Here is a 21,255-nt window from a genome sequence, read left to right on the forward strand (position 1 = left end):
CCTCTTTTTCAACTGTAGAAGACTGGAGAAGACCCAAGCTCTTAAGTATTCTTTACTACTGGAGACTTTCAGAATTTTTTCAGATATTATTCCTAAGGAACACCTCTGTTGCTATATCAAACTCTGGAGTAGTTACTTTGATGAGATAAAGTTTGCCTTGGGAAAAGTCTTCCAGGGCACCCCTACTGGAGAACTATAACGACAGTTCAGTGTAAGAACACAGTGGCAAAAAGATGTATACTGAACTGGTGGCCAAATAAACTAGTCCTACAATTCCACCTTTAAACCATGCAAGTGTCATTAGAGAAATAACATCAAAAATAGTCACAACCCTAACATTGCTGCATGAATAACCTATACAAGGTAGACCTGACCTAGGAAGGTACCTATGACTCAGCTAGTAATTAAGAGAATCCAAAGTTCAGAAATTAACTCAAGAGAAAAAAAAAACAACGGATCATTAAAGACCATTCTCCTCAAGTGGAAGATAGAGAAGGAAAAAAAAAAAAAAATCTAAATATCAATATGATAATTAACAAAGTTATGTTAATTTTTTTGTTATGCACTAGACAAAAGTCTGGAAGGTATTAAAAAAGGAGTAGAAAATTCAAGTGTTTGCAATCATATAGTTAACACTTGTTTTTTTCTCATTCTACACCAACAGAAGGCACTTCAGAACGTGACTACTAATGTTCTCTACTAGCTGTAATAGTTTGATTTCAAAATCCCCGTATTCTTTGTTGAAATCACAGGTTCCTTTAATTACACAACACTTAATTCTCAGCTTTTCAACAGGCTCCTCAAGTCCAAACACTCACAGAACAATCCTCAAATAAATTCTGAAATAATTGCATTACATTTCTTACTTCGTCGTCCACATTCAATCTTCTTTGCGACCAGGCAGGCGCTACCTCGAATGATCAAGAACTCCACAGGCACAACCAGGCTCTCCAAGGCCACATGGCACTGGGCCATACACTCTCATTTTAAATATAGAAAACCTAAAATTTTGTAAGCGATCTTGTCTATGAATGACTCCAGTCTGACCCTTAAGACAACAAACCATGGAATTCAATTTATAATATGAGATAGATGTTTGAACTCAAGTGGGAGGGGATGGGATGGAGAAATGGTGTTACAATGCCCTCATAACAAGGATTTGAAATGCATAAGAATGCAGGAAACTTGTGTCTAAGCGCTACATCAGAAGAGCAAAAGAAATCACAGAACAAGATAAAATATATCTATAATTTTACTGAGTTTTCTTTTGAATACAAAATGTCTGTTGTACTGGATACGGCGTTAAGGTCCATGTTTTCTTTGTATCAATATGTGCAAAACAATCTTTCATAGTTTTTGAGAATAAATTAATGTTCTGTTTTCTTCTTGTTGTCCTTCTTTAACTTTTTGCTCTTTCCTGCTTGTTTAGATGATTCTTCCTGAAATGAGAAACAAAAATTTAACGAACATTCTTATATACCTTAAGTATTTTCTCAAGGTCACTCATGAGAATTATTTTTAATATGAACAGCGCTCATAGTTCATTGGCATTTATGAAAGTTTTGAACTCTATGATATTTATCCACTCAGTTTCACTAATCTGTCTGCTTAGCTTCCTATTTAGATACTCCTATATGTGTTCAAAAAGTGTGCAGTTGTGGCACTTCGTGACATAGTTTAGTAGGCACAGTGGTTTGGACTGACAGTTGGACTAGATGATCTTAGAGGTCTTTTCCAACCTTAATGATTCTGTAATTCTATGATTCTGCCTTCAGCAATGACAAGTTATAGACATAACTATAATCTAAGCCATTCGCACTCAAGGAAGAGGTTACCAGTACACGAATACTTCTACACCATACCGCAAAACTCCTAGAGTGGATGTGGCCTTATCAAGAAATATACTGTACATCAGCACGTTAAAACTGCTCCTCTAGGTGAAACAAACCTACACTGGGAAAACCAAATTTTTTCCAGTCTTGCTGGATTGACATCATAACGTACAGCTTACTTTGACTGTCAGTCCTGAAAACCAAGACTCTTCTTCAGTAGGTATTCATCACAAGCATTCCTCCAAATGGTCAAAGAACGTGCCGCTACATCTGACAGAACCTGGGACATTTTCATTTACTCCCTCCTGCCTCTTGCTCATTGGAGGGAAACGGACCCTAACAGGGTGTTTGAACACTGTTATTCTAAATGATCTAAAAGAATACTTTTTCCAAGAGCCACATTCATGGTACTAGAATAATGACTACCTTAAGTTCCATCTGTTATTTTTCTGATGGACACTGGTAACAAAATACATTTGTTAAATCAGGCTGTATTTATTATGTGTTAAGTCATTAAAAATAGGGAAAAAAAGTAATTTTTGGTACTAAACCTTCTCTTGAGGGTTAGTGCTTAGAAGTCTTGTTAGTTTCTTTTTATTTTATGAACAACACTTTCAAATAACAGAATACTGATAAGAAAGTAAATCAATAAGTATATACAAGCATCACTCAAATGCTAAAAACAACTGAAAATTGCAGGGGGAAAAATGGGAAAGAATGCTTAGCTTTCAGCCACACTAATCTTGGATACTTTCACACAAGAAAAACTGACATTTGCATACTTTTTCAAGTATCCATTAGTAGTTACTTCCCACTGTCTTGAACTTTGCAGTTAGAAACTACATAATACAATGTACACAGATATATCTAACATGCTGTTCTGAGGATGAAGAAAATAAAGGACACTTGGAAGTTTGTCTTCTGAGCTAGTTAAACTCCCTGGAATCATATTCCTTCAATCTTTCTTATAACAGTAATGTTAATTTGTTTGAATTATTTTAGTACAGATTTTTTTTTTTTAAATGGTGTCTATCATCTGTAATTCTGAAAACTTCTTTGGGTCTAACAAAGCTTCCAATTTGTAAAACATTCACTAGCTACAGCAATGCCCAAGCTCAGTCTCCCTACACACTAGAGCTGGTGGCACAGCATGAGAAGCAGCAGCTTCCAGTTTTCTGAACACACAAAAAGAGGCATTTCCCCTTCACATCCTCTCTCAACCCTTAAAGCTGTGTTCTGGACCAATGCCCTCAACTGCTGCCATCCTTCCATCACACACCTCAACACTTACAAACCAAACTAATTTCTCTGGAAGTTCTTCAAAAGTCTTCACGCTAATCCTACGTAGACTATGAGTGTACCAAAGCAACCAGAGGACCACAGAGGTAGTATTACTTTCCTTCTGGCTTCATCTATCAGCAACCATTTACACAAGTTCAGATACAAATGCTTTCATTCTAAGTGGCAGAAACTTACCACTGAATGTACATAGTTATATTCCACAAGTATATTTCTTGCACAATTGTTTATATGTTTAAAACGATCTGGCCCCAATAGAATACCTCCATACCAGCGGGATACCACAACTAACACATTTTGGACATTCAAAATCTGTTTAGGAAAAAAGAAAGACGACTTGTTATTTTTCACTTGAATTGATTTTACTGTTGACAGCTATTTTAAACACAGGAAAAGTCTACTATATTGTATTTTTAAGATGAACTTTCAGCCAGGTCTGGGTGACACATATGATACCAGAGGGTAATAATGAGAAAGTCAGCAGTTGTGGCAAGTTTGCCTCTCCAAGATCCTACCCAAAGGTAAATAAATTCAATGTAAAATGAGTCAATATATCCCTCAGAAAGGGCACAAAGCTGTCTCATATGCACTACAGATGTTAATTCATGTGTCAAATGCTTCAGGCATTACTTAAAGGGAAAATTACTGAGTTACGTTTATTATTCTTTGACATGATGAATTATTATTTCCAGAGAACCTCTGTCACTAAGCAGACTGTCTATCCACATTTTGGAAGTGTTGGTGGATGAAGTATTATATGTGTGGATACTAAAATGCCATAAGCTAGCACTGTTGCCATGTGCAAGACTTAGCTGGATAACACATGAAACCCTCTGCATTTTCCAGGTCTGAGTCTCAGTCCTTTACAACCAAGCATTTGCTTTCTGAATTCAAAAAGGCACATACAAAGTCCACACGAGATTAAATAATTGTGTTAGTAAATAGGACAGAAAGGAACTAAACAACCTTTGTACAGCTTTTTTAAGACTCTAAGTAACAAAATCAAGTAGAGAACTAAACAAAAATGATTAAAGGCAAGAAACAAGGCAGCCTTCAACAACTTTGCTTTTCACAAAATCTAAAGATGATGTAATAGACTTGAAAACTAGGATTTATTCCTCCTCACAGCAACACTGTGCTCAAGTTCTCCCTATCATCAACAAGCACAGGGAACGCCAACTGACTTAAGTATCAGAGAGGAACACACATTCTGGCAAAATATAACATACACATTACTGCCTGCAAATGTGTACTGATAATCACCAGTTACTGGTTTTGCTCAAATTAGTCTTGTGTGATTAGTGACCGTGATCCTGAATTCGTCCCTCAAACGAAGGTATCTGAAATCTCCGTGGAAGGTCACACAGATGGCTTGGAGCCAGACAGAACAAACACAGCTTTATTTGCATAAGGCTGAGTGAAAATACTGTGGTCTGCAAGATATCGGGGTGATCTGGTAGAGGAGAAAAAAGTCCCTTAAGAGGTAGCTATCAAAAAAGCAGGCTAACAACATTCATTGTTTCCATAAAGGAGAAAAATACACATATTTGACCAATTTGAGCAATACTAATAGAAAAGATTCTATCATCCTGAACACAGAAATATTCTTAGAATTTTAAAACAAAGAGGATAATGGAGAAGGAAGAAGGAAGAAGGAAGAAGGAAGAAGGAAGAAGGAAGAAGGAAGAAGGAGGAAAAGAAGGAAAAGACGACGAAGGAAAAGGAAAAAGGAAAAAGGAAAAGGAAAAGGAAAAGGAAAAGGAAAAGGAAAAGGAAAAGGAAAGAGAAAGAGAAAGAGAAAGAGAAAAAGAAAAAGAAAAAGAAGGGAAAGGGAAAGGGAAAGGGAAAGGGAAAGGGAAAGGGAAAGGGAAAGGGAAAGGGAAAGGGAAAGGGAAAGGGAAAGGAAAAGGAAAAGGAAAAGGAAAAGGAAAAGGAAAAGGACCAGGGCAGGTTTTGTCACAGGCATTTTCTACTCTACATTTACACATTGGCCATAAATTCTTATGTATAGCAACTGTTCACAGTAAACAGGATTTTTTTTAACTCTAAGTTCAAAAGAATTGATCTAAAATACTATTTGTTCTAACCAGAAAGTGCTATCTTGACTGAAGTGCTAGGTTTACCTGAACTATAAACACAGTAACAATAAATGTAAACAGACTACCTAATTTTAATTCCTATATAATAGAATCACTTGGGTTGGAAAAAACTTTGAAGATCTCTAAATCTAACCATAAACCTAACGCTGCCAAGTTCGCCACTAAACCATGCCCCTAATCACCACATCTACAAGTCTCCTAAATACACCCAGGGATGGTGGCTCAATCACTTCCCTGGGCAGCCTGTTCCAGTGCTTTACAATCCTTTTGGTGAAGTAACTTTTCCCAATATCCAATCTGAACCTCCCTAGTGCAAGAATTAAAATAATTGAGGCCATTTCCTCTCATCCTATCACTTGTCACTTGGGAGAAGAGACCAACACCCACCTCACTACTACCTTCTTTCAGGTAGTTGTAGAGAGTGGTAAGGTCTCCATTTAGCCTCCTTTTCTCCAGACTAAAAAACCTCAGGACTCTCAGCTGCTCCCCACAACACTCGTGCTCCAGACCCTTCACCAGCTTTGTTGCCCTCCTCTGGACACACCCCAGCAATGTCTTTCTTGTAGTGAGTGACTCTAAACTGAACACAGTATTTGAGGTGTGACCTCAACAGCACCAAGTACAGAGAGATGATCACTTCCCTACTCCTGTTTCTGATACAAGCCAGGATGTTGTTGGCCTTCTTGGCCACCTGGGCACACTGCTGGCTCATATTAAGCTGGCTGTTGACCAGCATCCTCTGGTCCTTTTTCACCAGGAAGCTTTCTAGCCACTCTGCCCCAAGCCTGTAGTGTTATGTGGGTTGTGGTCCAAGTGCAGGACCCAACACCTGGCTTTGTTGAACCCCATACAGCTGGCCTCAGCCCACTGATCCAGCTTACTCACACCCCTTTGATCCAATCTGTTCACATCCCTCTGTAGAACCTTCCTTTCCTTAAGCAGAACAACATTCCCCTACAATTTGGTGTCATCTGTGGGTGCACTCAATCCCCTCATCCAGATCACTGACAAAGATATTAAACAGAACCAGCCCCAACATAGAGCCCTGAGGAACAGCACTTGTGACTGACTGCCAACTGGTTTTAACTTCATTCATCACAACTCTCTGGGCTCGGCCACCCAGCCAGTATTTTACTCAGCAAAGAGTATGTTTGTCCAAGCCCCAAGGAGCCAGGCTCTCCAGGAAGATGCTGTGGAAAACTGTGTTTCAAAGGCTTTACTAGGTACACAACATCCACAGGCTTTCCCTCATCCACTAAGCAGGTCACCTTGTCATATTAGGAGATCAGGTTGATCAAAGCAGGACCTGCTGTTTCTAAACCCATGCTGACTGTGCCTGACCTCCTTGTTATCCTTTAAGTGCTGCGTGATGGCACTCAAGATGATCTGCTCCTTAACCCTCATGAGCACTGAGGTCAGAATGACGGGCCTGAATCCTCCTTCCAGCCCTTCCTGTAGATGGGTGTCCCATTTGCTAATCTCCAGTTGACCAACACCTCCCGAGTTAGCCAGGACTGCTGATAAGTGATGGAAAGTGGCTTGGTGAGCACCTCCTCCTGCTTTCTCAGTACCCTTAGGTGGATCTTATCCTGTCCCATAGATTTCTATGTGTTTACATGGTGTAGCATGTTACTAAATATTTTCCCTTGGATTATTGGGGCTCCACCCTGGAAGTGTTTTTATAAAGATGAGTAGAAGTGCTTAGAGGCATGGTTTAGTGGTGGAACTGGCAGTGTTAGGTTCACAGTTGGACTCAATGATCTTAAAGGTCTTTTCCAATCTAAATGATTCTATGAATATGCAAGCAAGCAAAGGATAGGAAAGCAAAAGCCTTGTTGTGAAGGGGACATCAATCTAAAAATCAAAATAAAACCCAATAATTTGCGTGGTGATAGAGCTAAGTGATTTGAGGCACTACACAAGACATACTCAGCTGTGCCCTGTAGTTACGATATTTTATGGTTTTACTGGGGCTTGCATCATGCCAGTCAATCAAAATTTATCAATGTCAATTCACATTTAGCAGAAACATTGCCAATAGCATATTATGTCAACACTTGAAAACTAATACATACTGTGAGTATGAGGACTAAGATCCCAGAACTGGAAACAGCACGAAGAAACAGATTAAATTATCAAAACAGCTTAACTCCTTCACTCCTGCTACCTTTTGCATTTGAAGTTCTACTCTGCAAGTTCAAATATAAGCGTCTCTTTTTCACAAACATTAGAAGAAGCTGAATGAAAGGCTGTTCTCAGGTCAGTTGTTATGTTCTATCAGACAGCTTCTTCCAGTCTCCATTATCTAAATACCTTATACCACCATAGTAAGCATAGGAATCAAAACTTATTTATCCTTTAAACTGTTCAAACTATTACTACCAGCTATGAAACACTACTTGTTTCTATGATACAAGACTTGAAAATCCCAATGAATGCAACAGTCTGTGTTTTTTATCTCACTTTTGAGAAAGAAAACACCTATTCTGCAAAAAGCAGAGCAAGAATTAAAATAATCTTCAACAAATTTATTTACATTTTAGTGATGTTTAAAATCTGTTCAAGAATTCCAAAAGTCAAAGATAAATTTCTATAACCTGCATAAGATGAAGAAGACGTCCACCTGCTGCTGTCTCCCCATCATCTTCACAATCCTGTAAGAATGTCTGCTTATCTTCACAGTATATTCTTAAAAAGAAAAATAAAGAAAAAAATAATGTAAAATAGATTCAAAAACTATCAATCAACTAACATTTTTACATGATTAATGGTGTCTCAGAGATTTTTTTATACACGCATGTAGCAATTCGACTTCTCAACCAACGGACATCTACATGAAAACAGAATGAGGCTTAGCGTAAACCACATTTATCTGAACAGAACAAGTTTTGAGAGGCTCTTACATAGACTTTAGCTACATCACGTTAGGTCCATTACCAGTGTTAGACTCATTACCAGTGTAAAGTCCCTAATAAGAAAAATCCTTACGTTTTTAGCCTAACAGCTATGCCTAGCTGAAAGCAACTCAATCAGATACAGGTTCAAACTATGGTAAGCAGTCACAAGCTAAGAGAACTCAGGGAAAAATATTATGAATAATTAATCAGGTCTACATTTCAGCAGCAGCGTGAGACTACTACTGAAATTCACCTTCAGGTTCTCCATCACATCTCCTTCCTCAGGGGTCTTGTGGCACACCTTTGCCACTGCAGAATTAGTCTCTGACATGAGGGCACTTTAGGAAACTTCGGAGTGTATTGCTTCATATAAAGGACAGCTGTCCAGGTCTAATTTTCCAGAAGTAACACTCAAAGGTTTACTCTTTGTTTCCAAATGATTTCATAACTTCCAATCTCAGCTAAGACACAGATGACACAATGAGGCTTCTGGTAGTAGTGGACAAATATGAAGAAATAACTATGTTTCTGTGCCTTTTGCTGAAGTGCAGTTAGATTGTATCAGTGAAAGCACCCAGATCATCATCAGAATCAACAAAGTTCCTTCTTTTCAGAAACTTTTTACTTTACTTGACTTTTTAGTAGAGTAAGCTTTCACTTGCTCTTACTTTATGTTTCATTAGGATCACATCAGGACGTGCACAGATCGACCAGTGTCTACACATGCTTCTTCTGATGACTGGTTCCTTGAGTAATGAAAGGGGATCTTTTTACTGTCACTTACATCCCCTCAGACAACCTACATCACTAACTGGACTCAGATCAATTAATTTCATGTGAGCTACACTCAAAATTTGCCAGAAACAGACCACTGCCTAACTCAATTTTGCACGGAAAAAAAAAATAAATTAAAAAATCACTATTCACCTCTCACCTGTATGCATAAATGTTGTGGGTAGCGCTTGCAATTTTCTTATTCCCATATAATTTTTCAAGAACTCTTTTTACCTTTAAAAAAAAAACACAAAAAAGCTTCCTTTTACAATGGGAATTCATACACACCGTCTAAATATCACTGCTAAAAAAAGGTCTCCTTCTTAATACCATAATGAAACAATTTTACACTTTGGTATAAAATTAATTAAATACTCAGTGTGATAACTCAAGAAGTGGCTTCTCAGTACTGCCATGCTGGTTTCAAATACTTTTTTCTGGGATACTGAAAAGAGCTGCTCCTTGAAACTGTACATTGTATACATTCACATTACTGCTGAAGATGTAGAACTGTCAAATCGCTTTACTTAAAAAAAAGAGAGACCGTAAGATCTAGAAAACATTTTAATTGGTATTAAGCATCACTTAGACCCGCTTAATTTTTTCAACTATAACATTAAGCTGGTATATAACACAATTTGACATGCGTTTTCCCATTACACACTGCTTTTTCCTATTTCACAAAAGCATGTGATGTTTAGAAATCTCTACCTTTCATTTTGAGTTTCTTTTTGCCTCCTCAAACATAGTTTCTTTCAGAGCTTCCATTTCACAGAAAGAATAAAAGCAAAAATAAAAGTTCTCTCATGGGTCTGAAAGTGTCAAATTGTCCCAGAAAACAAGTATTCCCACCATGTCCACCCCTCTGCTCTTAAGAAGTACCAAATACAAAACGTTTATTAATACCAGTCCATCTTCCATTTCTAATTAATCAAGTAACCAATTGTTCAATTCTTTCCAATTTGGTCTAGCAAAAACAAGAGCTTTGATTAAGACATTAAAATTAACACTACTTTGAGCAAAACATTACTGAAGTTGTGAAAGTCTGGGAAAACATGCTTGCTATCCACTCCAAAGAAAAATGTCTGAGGAGTAATCATTATACATATTTAGTATCCGTCTTAGCTATACTGTGCTATTTCCAGTTCCTCTGGAAGAAATTCAGTTTACAAAAATCACCTCAATTACTTTCACTTTGCAAGCAGTTAAAGAATAGCTCAAAAAAATTCAAAGGTGCAATCAAAAAAGCTCAGGTTGTATCCAGACAGAGAAAAATAAGATAGATTACGACAGAGATGTGAAAAGCACAGAACATTTTTGAAGGTATAAAAATAAAACGGATAATTTTTTTTTTCAAACACACAAGAAGCTGAAGCTTATCAGGGATCAGTACTGCCAGCAGAGAAATATACTACATATATAATATAAAAGAATCATTTAAAGAAGATACAGCATTCGCACAAAATGTTCGCACTAAATGAATGTACAGTATTCATGAACTTAAAAGGTCAGGCAAGGATGATATAGTAGAGCCTTAACACAGAATAAGGTTGAGCCAGCCAATAAAATCAATAAAACAAATCAGCAAAACTGGATCCTAAATACATAAAAGTTTAAAGGGCATTGGAGAATGAGGTGTTGAACTATAGATAAAGTATCTAACCTACCAGGTAAAACTGCTTCTGCAGCAGAGGGTGACTGATGTAATACCAACACCTCAGAAGCATTCCAGGAAGGATCCAGGGAACTAAAGACCAACAAGTCTCATGTTCATACTAAGCAACTAATGAGGGGGAAGCAAAACCCCCAGAAAAACAAACAGCTTAAAACATAACAGCTTTTGCATAGGGAAATAGGCCTCAAACCCCTGTCAAATCTGTCAACGTTCTTTCAGTCACTGAGCATGTAGTAGATCCTAGCTCATCTGAAACTTCACAAAGCATTTGACAAGATCCCTTGCCAAAAATTCTTAAAATAATGCTAGAATTGGATAAAAGGAAAGAGGCAAATTCTCCCCAGGTTTAATTCTCAGTTAATGACAAGCAACCTTAAGTAGATCAGTAGTTTCCCTAAACAGAAATCATCAAAGGAGACTTATGTTAATACATGCAAAGTGATGTACAAAGTCATTCGAAACTAGTTATTAGCACTTGCGAAAAGAGAGCTCAGGGTTATGACAGTCATTTCTACGAAAACACCAGCTCAGTGCTCAGTAGAGGTCAAAAAAGTAAACTGAAAGGCATAACTAAGAAAAGAATATGGAAAACAGAAAAACTCTTCAAATTGCTCTGAAAAGCCTTGAAGTGATTGCATCTTCAGTGTTGGTGTACGGTTCCAGTCTGCAACTCAAAAAGGTTACAGCATACCATAAACAAACCAAAATAGACCTGGGGGTCTTTAGCCTGGAAAACAGAAAACTAAGATCTACAAAACATGATAGATGTCTTGAAACTCCAACTGCACAGAGAATGCAGAGAAGAACAACAAACTAAGTTATAAGTGACTGATGCACAGCAAACACAGGAAGGCACATTTTCATACAATCCTGTGGATAAGTTAATTATAGTGCAAGAAGCAACGGGACAAAGTCCATAAAGGGTTTAAAAAAAATTAAATAATGGTAATATAAACACAGGGATGAATTCTTTCCCTTGTTTTAAACTGCTGAAAGACAGGAAGCATTATGGGAAACAAAACATAGCTGCCCTTTTCCAGCACTCTGTCTAGGTCTACATTTACCAATTATTCCAATAAGAGACAGGAACCAGTGCAGACATTTTTTCTAGTTGCAGGCAAATACAACTCTAGAAGCACACTTAGCCCTTTCACTTAGGTCTCAAGAAAGATTTACTTATGTATTATCCAAGCGTAGTTTTCAATAGAATGCCTTTTGTAAGGAGTGAAAACATTTATAAATTCATTTTAATTCACTTTCCAAGTAATGTGTTAGACTCTGTAGCGTCCAAATATGATAAACTTGCCAACATCCAAAAGCCAAATTTCCATGTTCTTATTCTCCCTCTTACATTTAGCGCACTTAGTAGTAAAGGACAGCAATATCTACCCACTTCAAAAATAAAACTAGAAAAATACGAGGACACATTGCAGAGCTGATATTTAGAGCTATGTAGCTGATAGACAAAGAGAGAAACTGATGACTACTCAGACAATAATAGCACACAAAGATGCAAGACAGAGAGGCATATTCATTTAAACCCAAGTATTTCAGCAATATTTTGTCAAGCTCAGTAAAGACAAAAAGACTGATCCCTACTGACTTGTCTGGGTGTCACCACAGGAGCCAGATGTGCCTGGAAAGTACTCCTTCGATCTGTGATTGGGTTTCCGTGATGTATGGGTGGCAGTTCTTCATCTACCAATCACAAATAAGGAACTGTTTGCTTTCTTTTAAGGGTACTGAAACAATGTATATAGCTACATAAGTAAAGAATGTCTCAACTTTAAAAAATGGATTTGTTAAAATCAAGTACAGATGAAATACAGAACCACCAAAAATATTTTTTTACAATTGTTATTAACCTTTATTATAATTTTCATGTTATTAATTTTACGCAAAAGCAGAGCAGAAAATCAGTATCTCACAGCCTCTATCTTCCAAATTATTTCATCAGAATTAACAAGGGAATATTTTTTACCTTCTTGACTTTCAGATGTAACATAATTTAACATTTTAACTGGATCTTCCTGAAGCGACTGACAGTCTTGGAGAAAATCATCTCCATCATCTTCAACAACTTCTTCACTGGTTTTCTTAATATCTGGTTCTATTAAAATACAAGTAATAGAATGTATTACACTTTTTTTCTGTGAGACAAGTAATACAGAATTACAAATTCTTCTCTTAAAAACCTCTGGCCTTTCAGTTGAAATCAGTTTGCCATTAAGAATTATGACATGCAGAATAGTAACATTGATTACAACAAAACCCAGAAATCTTTAGTTCAGTATTAACTAAGATCTTGCTTAGATTTAGGAATACAATTCTCATGCCAAGAGACCCTCACATAGTATTTTCTGTTTCAATACTAATTAACACTAAGAATTTTTAAGTAGAATAATTTACCATTTCCATTAAGCATTTACGATGCTATCATTAATTTAATCTGAATTTAGAGATTAAAATAATCTGAGGTTTTACAAGAACTCCAGTCATTTACTGGTCATTTGGAGAAAAATATAGAGCTGCTGTCCAACGCTACTTAATAAGGTAATAAAATCAGTATATTGGATCATCTCTCTGGACATGCTTCAAGCATGCTGGGATTCCAAAAATCTTATTTTTCTTCACACGCAGGACATACAAAAAATAGTCAACAGCAGAAGAGTAAATATCACAGATAGTCAGTGTTCTGGCAGCTGGATTTAGAGGGAATCAATCACATAGAGGATTACCACAATCTAATTTCCTATTTAGAGGGCCTATAATGTGGTGATGATTCTGTTTTTGTAACACAAGTATTTTCAATAAAAAAAGCAGAGGACTGATACTGTGTGTTCAAAAAGCCTAGAATAATGTTTATATATATTAAGTAGAAGCCTTAAGGCTGCCATCAAAATACCCAACTTCCAACGTTATCTGTAAAACTGATTTCTCAGTATCCATTCCTTTATTCATCTCGATGAAAAATTACTCTTAAAATTTCTATGATACGGGAACAGAATGCAGTTTATTGAAAGACTAAAACTAAACCTTATCATGAATAATCATGAATAGGCACTGAAAACAGAGGGTTTTTTGCCTCTTCAGGAATAAGCTAACACCCATGACACAGCAAAATAGCCCATTTCCTTTTGCCCCAAGTGCACGCATGCATTTCACTCATGCATTTCACAGCACTTTAGCATTTTAAGGCATGAAAAAAAAAAAAAACACAAAAAAACTCCACCACTTTTTGAAAGAACAACTGTGAACGTAAACAAACCCTATCACTACAAGAGTCACAGCAGAAGAATCACTGCAACTTGAGTGCTGATGCAACTAGATGACCTCTCACCCCAATATAGTAAAATGAAAGTATGATGGAATACTTGGTCACTTGTCTGCATATTCCACTGAAGTTTATCTTCTCTTGAGGAAAATTCCAATCCTCCAAGAGTGCATTCAACACCAAAAATTAGTGATATGAACGATACCTTTGCAAAATGGAGGACAAATCATAATGTACCTGTGTGAAGAACTCTTTTCATGCAAGTATTTAATTCCTGAGAGAACTGAGGACCTTGTTCTAGTTCACTGAGGCCATCCCCTTCCTTTTTTTCCCCTACTGCTTCTTAAAAAGGGAGGCTATCACTGTAAAACAATAAGCCAGGACACTGAAGACTGCTGTTTTCTGTTATTTAGATCCAATGCAAAACTGAGCATAAATCTTTAACTTGTAATGAAAACTTACTTTGCAGTTGAACAAGAAGCAAACTGAAAAACCTGTGTATTTTCCGAAGTACCTGGATCTGATGATTGTGCCTTTTCTATCAGAAATTCTCGTATCTTCTCCACCCATAAATAAAGTATACTTTCACCAAGGTTCTGTCTGGAAGTTAAAATTCACAGTGAATGAATAATCATTTTTATGGATTCCACTTGGAAAATATACCAAATGACATACAGACTTCAGACATGCAGAAATAGAATGTTATAACCTAGTGAGATAAAGAGCCTAGACAGGCTTGTGGAAAGTCCTGTCTCAGTACTTCACTGGGTGAAACACATGATATCTGCATCATTATATGCTCTCTTTGTAGCTTGCTTTTTAAAAAGAAACAACAAGCATTAAAAGTACCAATGCAGGAGGAAAACAGGCAGCTGACAGAAACTTTCTGGCCACTAAGAAAAGGGAAAAGCTGTGAGAAGAACAAGTTGGACAGTCTGCAGTATTTTCAAAAGAAATAAGCTAAGGATGTCTAGCCTTAGAGCTTGCTCTGGATCAGTCTTCTCTACAGGAAGTATTGTACTGGCAGTGGCGAGTTCCTCCAGCCACTCTGTGGCTACAGAACTCTTTCCCTTCACATTTGGGAGAGGGGTTCTTCCTTGAACAGCCCCATTTCTCTTATCTCTCAAGCTGTCGGTGCACACACAGCAGAGGTTGATCTCCGTGGACTGTGATATTGGGTCAGTAGCTGCAGACGTGGTGGAGCACCAGACTGCTATGCTAGAGTCTGGGTAACAAGCAGTCTTATAGGACTGGAAAGCAACGATTTAGGTCTAGGAGTCCTTAGTCACGGGTCACAAGTGTATATTAAAGCCCTGGGGGAGGATGGGATAAACATGATTTTTACATGTATATTCAGAGTTAAGAAAAGCTGCCTTAATGTGTAGCAGGACCCAAAGACCCCAAAATATATTTAAAATTATGTCCCGAAAAATTGCCTTTGTAATATATCTTAACATGTTTATGAATTGCGCGTGCTTATCTCAAAAGCAAAACTAAAGATTTAGAGCTGTAGTAACTCATTGTTTCTCATTAATTTTATTCGTACTGCCACTGTCTGGGACACCACATAAATACATCTCAGTGACAGAATTACATCTTTAAACTCTTGCTTTGTTTAATGTATACAGCATTATTCCTGAATGCAATCAGAAATTCAAACAAACATACATGTTTTATGACAAATATTCACTATTCAAATATTCAAGCAAAAATAAGGAATTTATAACCTTGTAGCTCTGTCTTCAAAATATGGACACTCTCCAGAACAATTCAGAGCCCTGATTTCACGCTGCTCCTTATGATACAGAAGCACTCCTTTAATATGTGATGAACTATAATTGTTTTAATGATGGAATGAGAGACAATAGACAATGAATAATATTTCTCTGTTGTGCACAATTTCTTCAGCTACAAGTTAATTTCAGTTTCTGACCAGTTACACTAACTTCTCAAAGGTTACCTTTCTATGCTGCTGTTTTTCTTGTCACTTAAGTCCAAGTCACAAAACAAAGCTTTGTACTGAATAATCTTACAGAATAACATCTGGAGAAAATAAAATAAAATCCAAATATGTACTACAATTTTAACATCTAAGAACTTAGGGTCTCCCAAAACAGACTTGTGATCTCCAATTATCTGTTTTTCCCGCCTTCTTGAAATGGCAGTGATGGGACAGTATACTTCAGAGTGGTTTAGATTGCAGAACTAAGGAATTTAAATTCATCAAGGACTTGAAACTTTATAAAGTGCACATTTTAAATGATGCAGAGTACCTCTGTTTACCCGACATTAGACAATGGATAGACAAAGGACCTTCACAAACACTGTGCACATCAGTGACTACACCAGTCTAAAATGACATATATGGCCTGAAATACAAATATGTTCATTTCCGCCTGAACAAACAAAAATGACGAGAGACCAGTGAGGGCTCTGGACAGTATCCCATATAAACAGAATGGAGCTGCAAGGGACTGATCTAACAATTTAACAACCTACAAAACTCCAAGGGGAAAATTAAAAAAAAAAAGGGGGAAAAAACCCTGCTTCACAATCATGCTACTCCTACAGAAACCCAGGACAGTTAGGGAACCACATATAGCAGATCCACCCCTGGTAGACTCCCAAAAATCCTATGAATCTAGACAGTGTCTGTCCTGTTGGCTACACTGAATAACTATGGTTAATATGATCCCACAGAAGCTTTCACTTAAAATCCTTGTGCGCTTTTAACACTTCAACTTCAATTTTGCCTGCTTAAGTTATCTGCTGCTAAATTAGTTTAAAAACCCTCATGTAAGCTAAGTGCTCTCTTCCTTTTTTGATGGCATTAAAAAACATTCCTTACGCAAGATGTTCAGGTTTTGGTACTTCAGGCATGACTGTGCTTCCTCATGACATATTTTTATTTTGTTTAGTTTATATTACCTTTGGGATCTGAAAGAATTAAATAAACCACATACAATGACTACATTTACTACCCCAATTTCACAGCAATTCAAGAACATATAATATGAGTATTTCTAAATGTTCCATTTATTCTCATGCATTCATTATGAGCTGTTGTCAGCTGCACACTGTTATAATGAACAGTCCGCTATGTTACAGATTCTAGTTAATAGGTTCTACATGTGTTTAATTTGATCTTAAACCTACATATCCCTTAGCTATCTTTTAAGAAAAACTGTTCTGACACTTTATGCTCCAAGACACAAACAAATGTTTTCCCAGGCTGCAGTTTCACATTCAAATGCAGAATAGAAGCAGAAGTCTCATACTTCAGAGCATCAATTCATAAGTAATCTCATAAATTCTAAAGCGTGACATACTAGGAGCCAAAATGAAGACTTCTATCCTTATAGAAGACCACGTCTCTACATTATAAAAGAAATTTGTCAAAGCTACTTGTTCTTGCAAAATGTTTAGTAAATACACAGCTTCTTTACTGTTAGATTTGTAATATAAACTTGCTGTTTTATGGCTAATTGCTGCAATCACTTCACAACTACTAGTTTATGGAGGAACTTAAAAACACACATGGAGCAAGGAATGAAACTGAAAATATATTGTCTCCATTACTATATCCTAGAGTCTCTAACTTACAGGTATATTTCTTCCAAGCTATTTGCTAGTTCCATATAATCTTGTCCTCGAAGCCATGGGGCACTAGAATGAAAAGAAATACATTAAAAATGGCACTCAAATACTAATTCCATCATCCCAACAAACTTTCTTTTTAAAATAAATGTGATAAACACCCTGAAAATAAAACACTGTCAATCATTCCCACTTAACAAAGTTCCAGTTGTAAACATCTCAGTAAAAGCACAATCACCTAGTTTTCCTTCAATATTCCTAACTTGGGCTGCCTTTTCTTAGCGCAGGTAAGAAAGATGGACTCTTCGTGGTAAGCCATTGTCACTCCAGAGTCACCTAATGTATTTTTAGCTGACCTTCCCAACTTCTTCAAAACCATAGTATCTATTCTATTTAGAATGACCCTTCGCTTCTGTACCTGTATCCTCCTGGTCTCATGTTAAACTATAAGCTTTGCCTTAAGTTTACCAGCACAGTTTTGTATTGCCTTGTTAATACTGCTAACAAAAATTCAGTAGACATACTGTGTGTTATGCCTTCCAGACCCCTTTATCATGCAAATCAGGGACCTGACTTACTCGTCTCCATTTCCATCTCATTTACACATCAGGAGACAAGGGGAGAGCAAGAAAGGAAAGTAGTAAAACGGCACGTGCCATGGTTCCATCCCAACAAGAGTCAGTGATTAGATGAAAAGCATGACTTAAAATCTGAAACAAGGACCCACACAAGATGGGTACACCCAAGGAAGCGATGGGACGTCACTGTCCAACTCAACTGGCAGCAGTCACCATAGCCCCACAGTCTAGTTGCTGCCTTGCCACAAAATAATGCTGCAAGAATTACACTTGAGGGAAGAGAGCAAACTGTGATAGGGAACTCCACGAAGCTAACTCAGGAGAAAGAATAGAATATTCTTGCTTAAAACATGCCCCATGCCCAGTACAGTTTAATTCAAGGAGTCAACTAAACTTCAGCTTACACTGTAAACAATTAACAGTGGTAATTGAGAAAATACAAATGTTTGAAAGAAAATAACTCTCAGCAAGAACCTTCACTTACTTTAGTTGATAAATAGGTGGCTCTGCAGTTGGATATCCTGGCGGCAAAATTACCTGAAAGAAATTCAGCATAAGTATTCACAGGGCTACTCCTCTCAGCTAAGCTGTACTGACAGACTGATGTTGAGCACTAGGATTACAATCAGTGTTACAAATGAAGAAAATAGTTGGCTATATTGTTACAGAGCAACAAGAAAACCTGAATATCTGTATTTAGGATTCCAATAATGGTAATGCATACAAATATTATATTTCATAATGCAATTTTTATGGATGCAAAACAAAGTGCAGAAGACACTTGAAAAGAACAGCATATATGGTTATTTGACTTATGGAAATGCAGTGCAGCAGAATCACTGAGACATCCTATACAAAGGCAGTGTAAGACATACTTTAAAAATTATTCTTTGAAAAAAAACACTGAAATTAGTTTTGTCAGGTATGAAACTAGGTTATGTAACTACTGAAAATATCACAAGCACATTGATGTGTTACAGGAACAACCACTGAGAACTCTGTGATATATTCCAACCCAAAAGCTTCTGAGTAGACAACAAATCCTATTTAAAAGGGCTTCATAGAGGTGCAAGATTTTGCCTGCATCAGCCCAATTGCAAATTCTGAGCCAGACTCCACCACTATACCTGCAGACAGAGGGTCCATTTCGGTTGATCCAGACAATCATTAATCTTAATGCAATAGATTTTTTCACCTTCATCAACAACGCACCAATCTTCACCATATATAGATGAAAGGGCTTCAATTTCATCGATCTAGAAAGAACATTACGCAAAAAATAAACAGACCCTCCCAAAGAATATAACTTTGTATGCCAATCACAGTTTTAAGTCTTGCTCTTCTACAGCTTATTTAGAAATTATAGAATCATTAAGGCTGGAAAAGACCTCTAAGATCAGACAGCCCAACACCACAGTACTCAACCATGTCTCAAAGTACCACGTCTATATGTTTTACGTGTTTTTTGAATGCCTTCAGCAAAGTAGACTCCACTTCTTCCCTGGCCAGCCTGTTCTAATGCTTCACCACCCTGTCAGTAATTAAATTTTTCCCACTATCTGATCTGAACTTCCCCTGGCAAAACTAAGGCCATTTCCTCTCATCCTGTCACATGTTACTTGAGAGAAGAGACCAACACCCACCTCACTACAATCGCCTTCCAGGTAGTTGTAGGAAGCAAAAAGGTCTCCCTTCAGCCTCCTCTTCTCCAGGCTAAAGAGCCCCAGTTCTCTCAGCTGCTCCTCTTAACACTTGTTCTCTAGATCCTTCACCAGTTTTGTTGCTCTCCTCTGGACACGCTGTGACAAGATTCACTGCACTGGAAGACTGTAAGTATCAGGAATCCAGCCTCGACTCACAGCATAAGTAAACTTTGCCAAATTCTCTCATACACACACCAGCTTTTGCACTTCTATGGATAAATCTGCAATTCTCTGCATTAACAAGGTAAGCAAAGTGACACGGAGCAGCTACCACACACCCTTGCAGCTCCCAGTCAGTGCCACTCCTGGCTGGACCATCCCTCAGCACAAAAAACCCCAAGGCTCTGGCACTCATTCTGTCTAAGACTGAATAAATTTATCTAGCAAATTTCTGTTAAGGCAGACAGACACTTTCCACCTAGAAATCACCTGAGTGCAAAGCTGTGGTCAACCGTCAGTGACTGAAGGAAGACAACTGCGCTGGCACCAGACAGGACCACATCCTACGGGTGTTGAGCTCCTCACAAGGCTGGGGCTTCCCAGAATCCCACTTCTGCTTTTGCTCTCATGAGACCCCACCTGGACTGCTGCATTCAGTTCTGGAATCCTCAACATAAGAAGGATACTGAACTGTTGAAACGGGTCCAGAGGAGGGCCATGAAGATGATCAGAGGGCTGGAACACCTCTGCTATGAAGTCAAGCTGGGAGAGTTGGGGTTGTTCAGCCTGAAGAAGAGAAGGCTCTGGGGAGACCTTATAGAGACGCTCCAGCACCTGAAGGTACTGCAGGAAAGCTGGGGAGGGACTTTTTACAAGGGCATGGAGTCATAGGACAAGGGGGAATAGCTTTAAATTGGAAAGGGGAAGATTTATATCAGACATTAGGAAGATATTCTCCAAGCTGAGGGTGGTGAGGCCCTGTCACAAGTTACCCAGGGAAACTGTGGATGCCCCATCCCTGGAGGTGTCCAAGGCCAGGTTAAATGGGGCTTTGAATAACCTGATGCAGTGGGAGACGTCCCTGCCCACAGCAGAGGAGTTGGAACTGGATGGTCTTTCAGGTCCCTTCCAACCCAAACCACTCCATGATTCTACAACCGCCGCCCTCGCCGCGGCGTCCCCGCTGCCTGCCCCAGGACAGCCCTGTCGCCCTCCGCCGCCGCTCACTTGCTGCTGGGCCACCTCCACGCCGCTCCCCGACATCGTTACCCGAGAGGGTCCCGGCGAGAAGGCGCCGCACGCGCATGCGCCATGGGAGGCAGAGCCTGCGCAGTAGCGGCGGTGAAGCCACCTGCCCACCCTTCCGCCAGGCCAGCGCCTCGCTGGCGGGTTCGCGCATGTGCAGTGGCGCACAGGGGAGTGGGGTCCACGTGGGTGCTGGAATCTTTGGGTTGGAAAAGAGCTTAGAGATCATCAAGCCGAACCGTGCCCGTCCGGTACTGAATTGATAAGTGGCAAATGTTTAACCTTCTGTATTAACCAATAGCAATTGTCTCAGTTAAAGCACATGTAGGACATGGAGATGAT

General features: G+C 38.3%; 1 protein-coding gene across 1 annotated transcript; it reads right to left on the minus strand.

Annotated features, from left to right (window-relative positions):
- Window positions 1–1,234: 1,234 nt before the first annotated feature.
- Window positions 1,235–21,039, minus strand: IMPACT (impact RWD domain protein). The gene is made up of 11 exons (XM_009563268.2): window positions 20,896–21,039; window positions 19,153–19,281; window positions 18,510–18,562; window positions 17,454–17,516; window positions 14,365–14,450; window positions 12,558–12,686; window positions 12,180–12,274; window positions 9,062–9,135; window positions 7,828–7,918; window positions 3,309–3,443; window positions 1,235–1,439 (listed from the first exon to the last, which is right to left on the minus strand). The coding sequence occupies exons 1-11, from the start codon at window positions 20,929–20,931 to the stop codon at window positions 1,368–1,370; spliced, it is 963 nt and encodes a 320-aa protein (XP_009561563.1). The 5' UTR covers window positions 20,932–21,039; the 3' UTR covers window positions 1,235–1,367.
- Window positions 21,040–21,255: the final 216 nt, after the last annotated feature.

This window comes from Cuculus canorus, chromosome 2, assembly GCF_017976375.1.
Source record: "Cuculus canorus isolate bCucCan1 chromosome 2, bCucCan1.pri, whole genome shotgun sequence".
NCBI lineage: Eukaryota > Metazoa > Chordata > Aves > Cuculiformes > Cuculidae > Cuculus > Cuculus canorus.

What these genes read in the sequence shown, in the direction of transcription:
- IMPACT (XM_009563268.2), bottom strand. Translation starts at nt 20,931, where the DNA reads ATGTCGGGGAGCGGCGTGGAGGTGGCCCAGCAGCAA. An exon ending in AATGGACCCTCTGTCTGCAG is followed by an intron (nt 18,563 to 19,152) that starts GTATAGTGGTGG and finishes AATTTCTTTCAG; the next exon opens with GTAATTTTGCCGCCAGGATA. An exon ending in TACATCTGAAAGTCAAGAAG is followed by an intron (nt 12,275 to 12,557) that starts GTAAAAAATATT and finishes TGTGATTGGTAG; the next exon opens with ATGAAGAACTGCCACCCATA.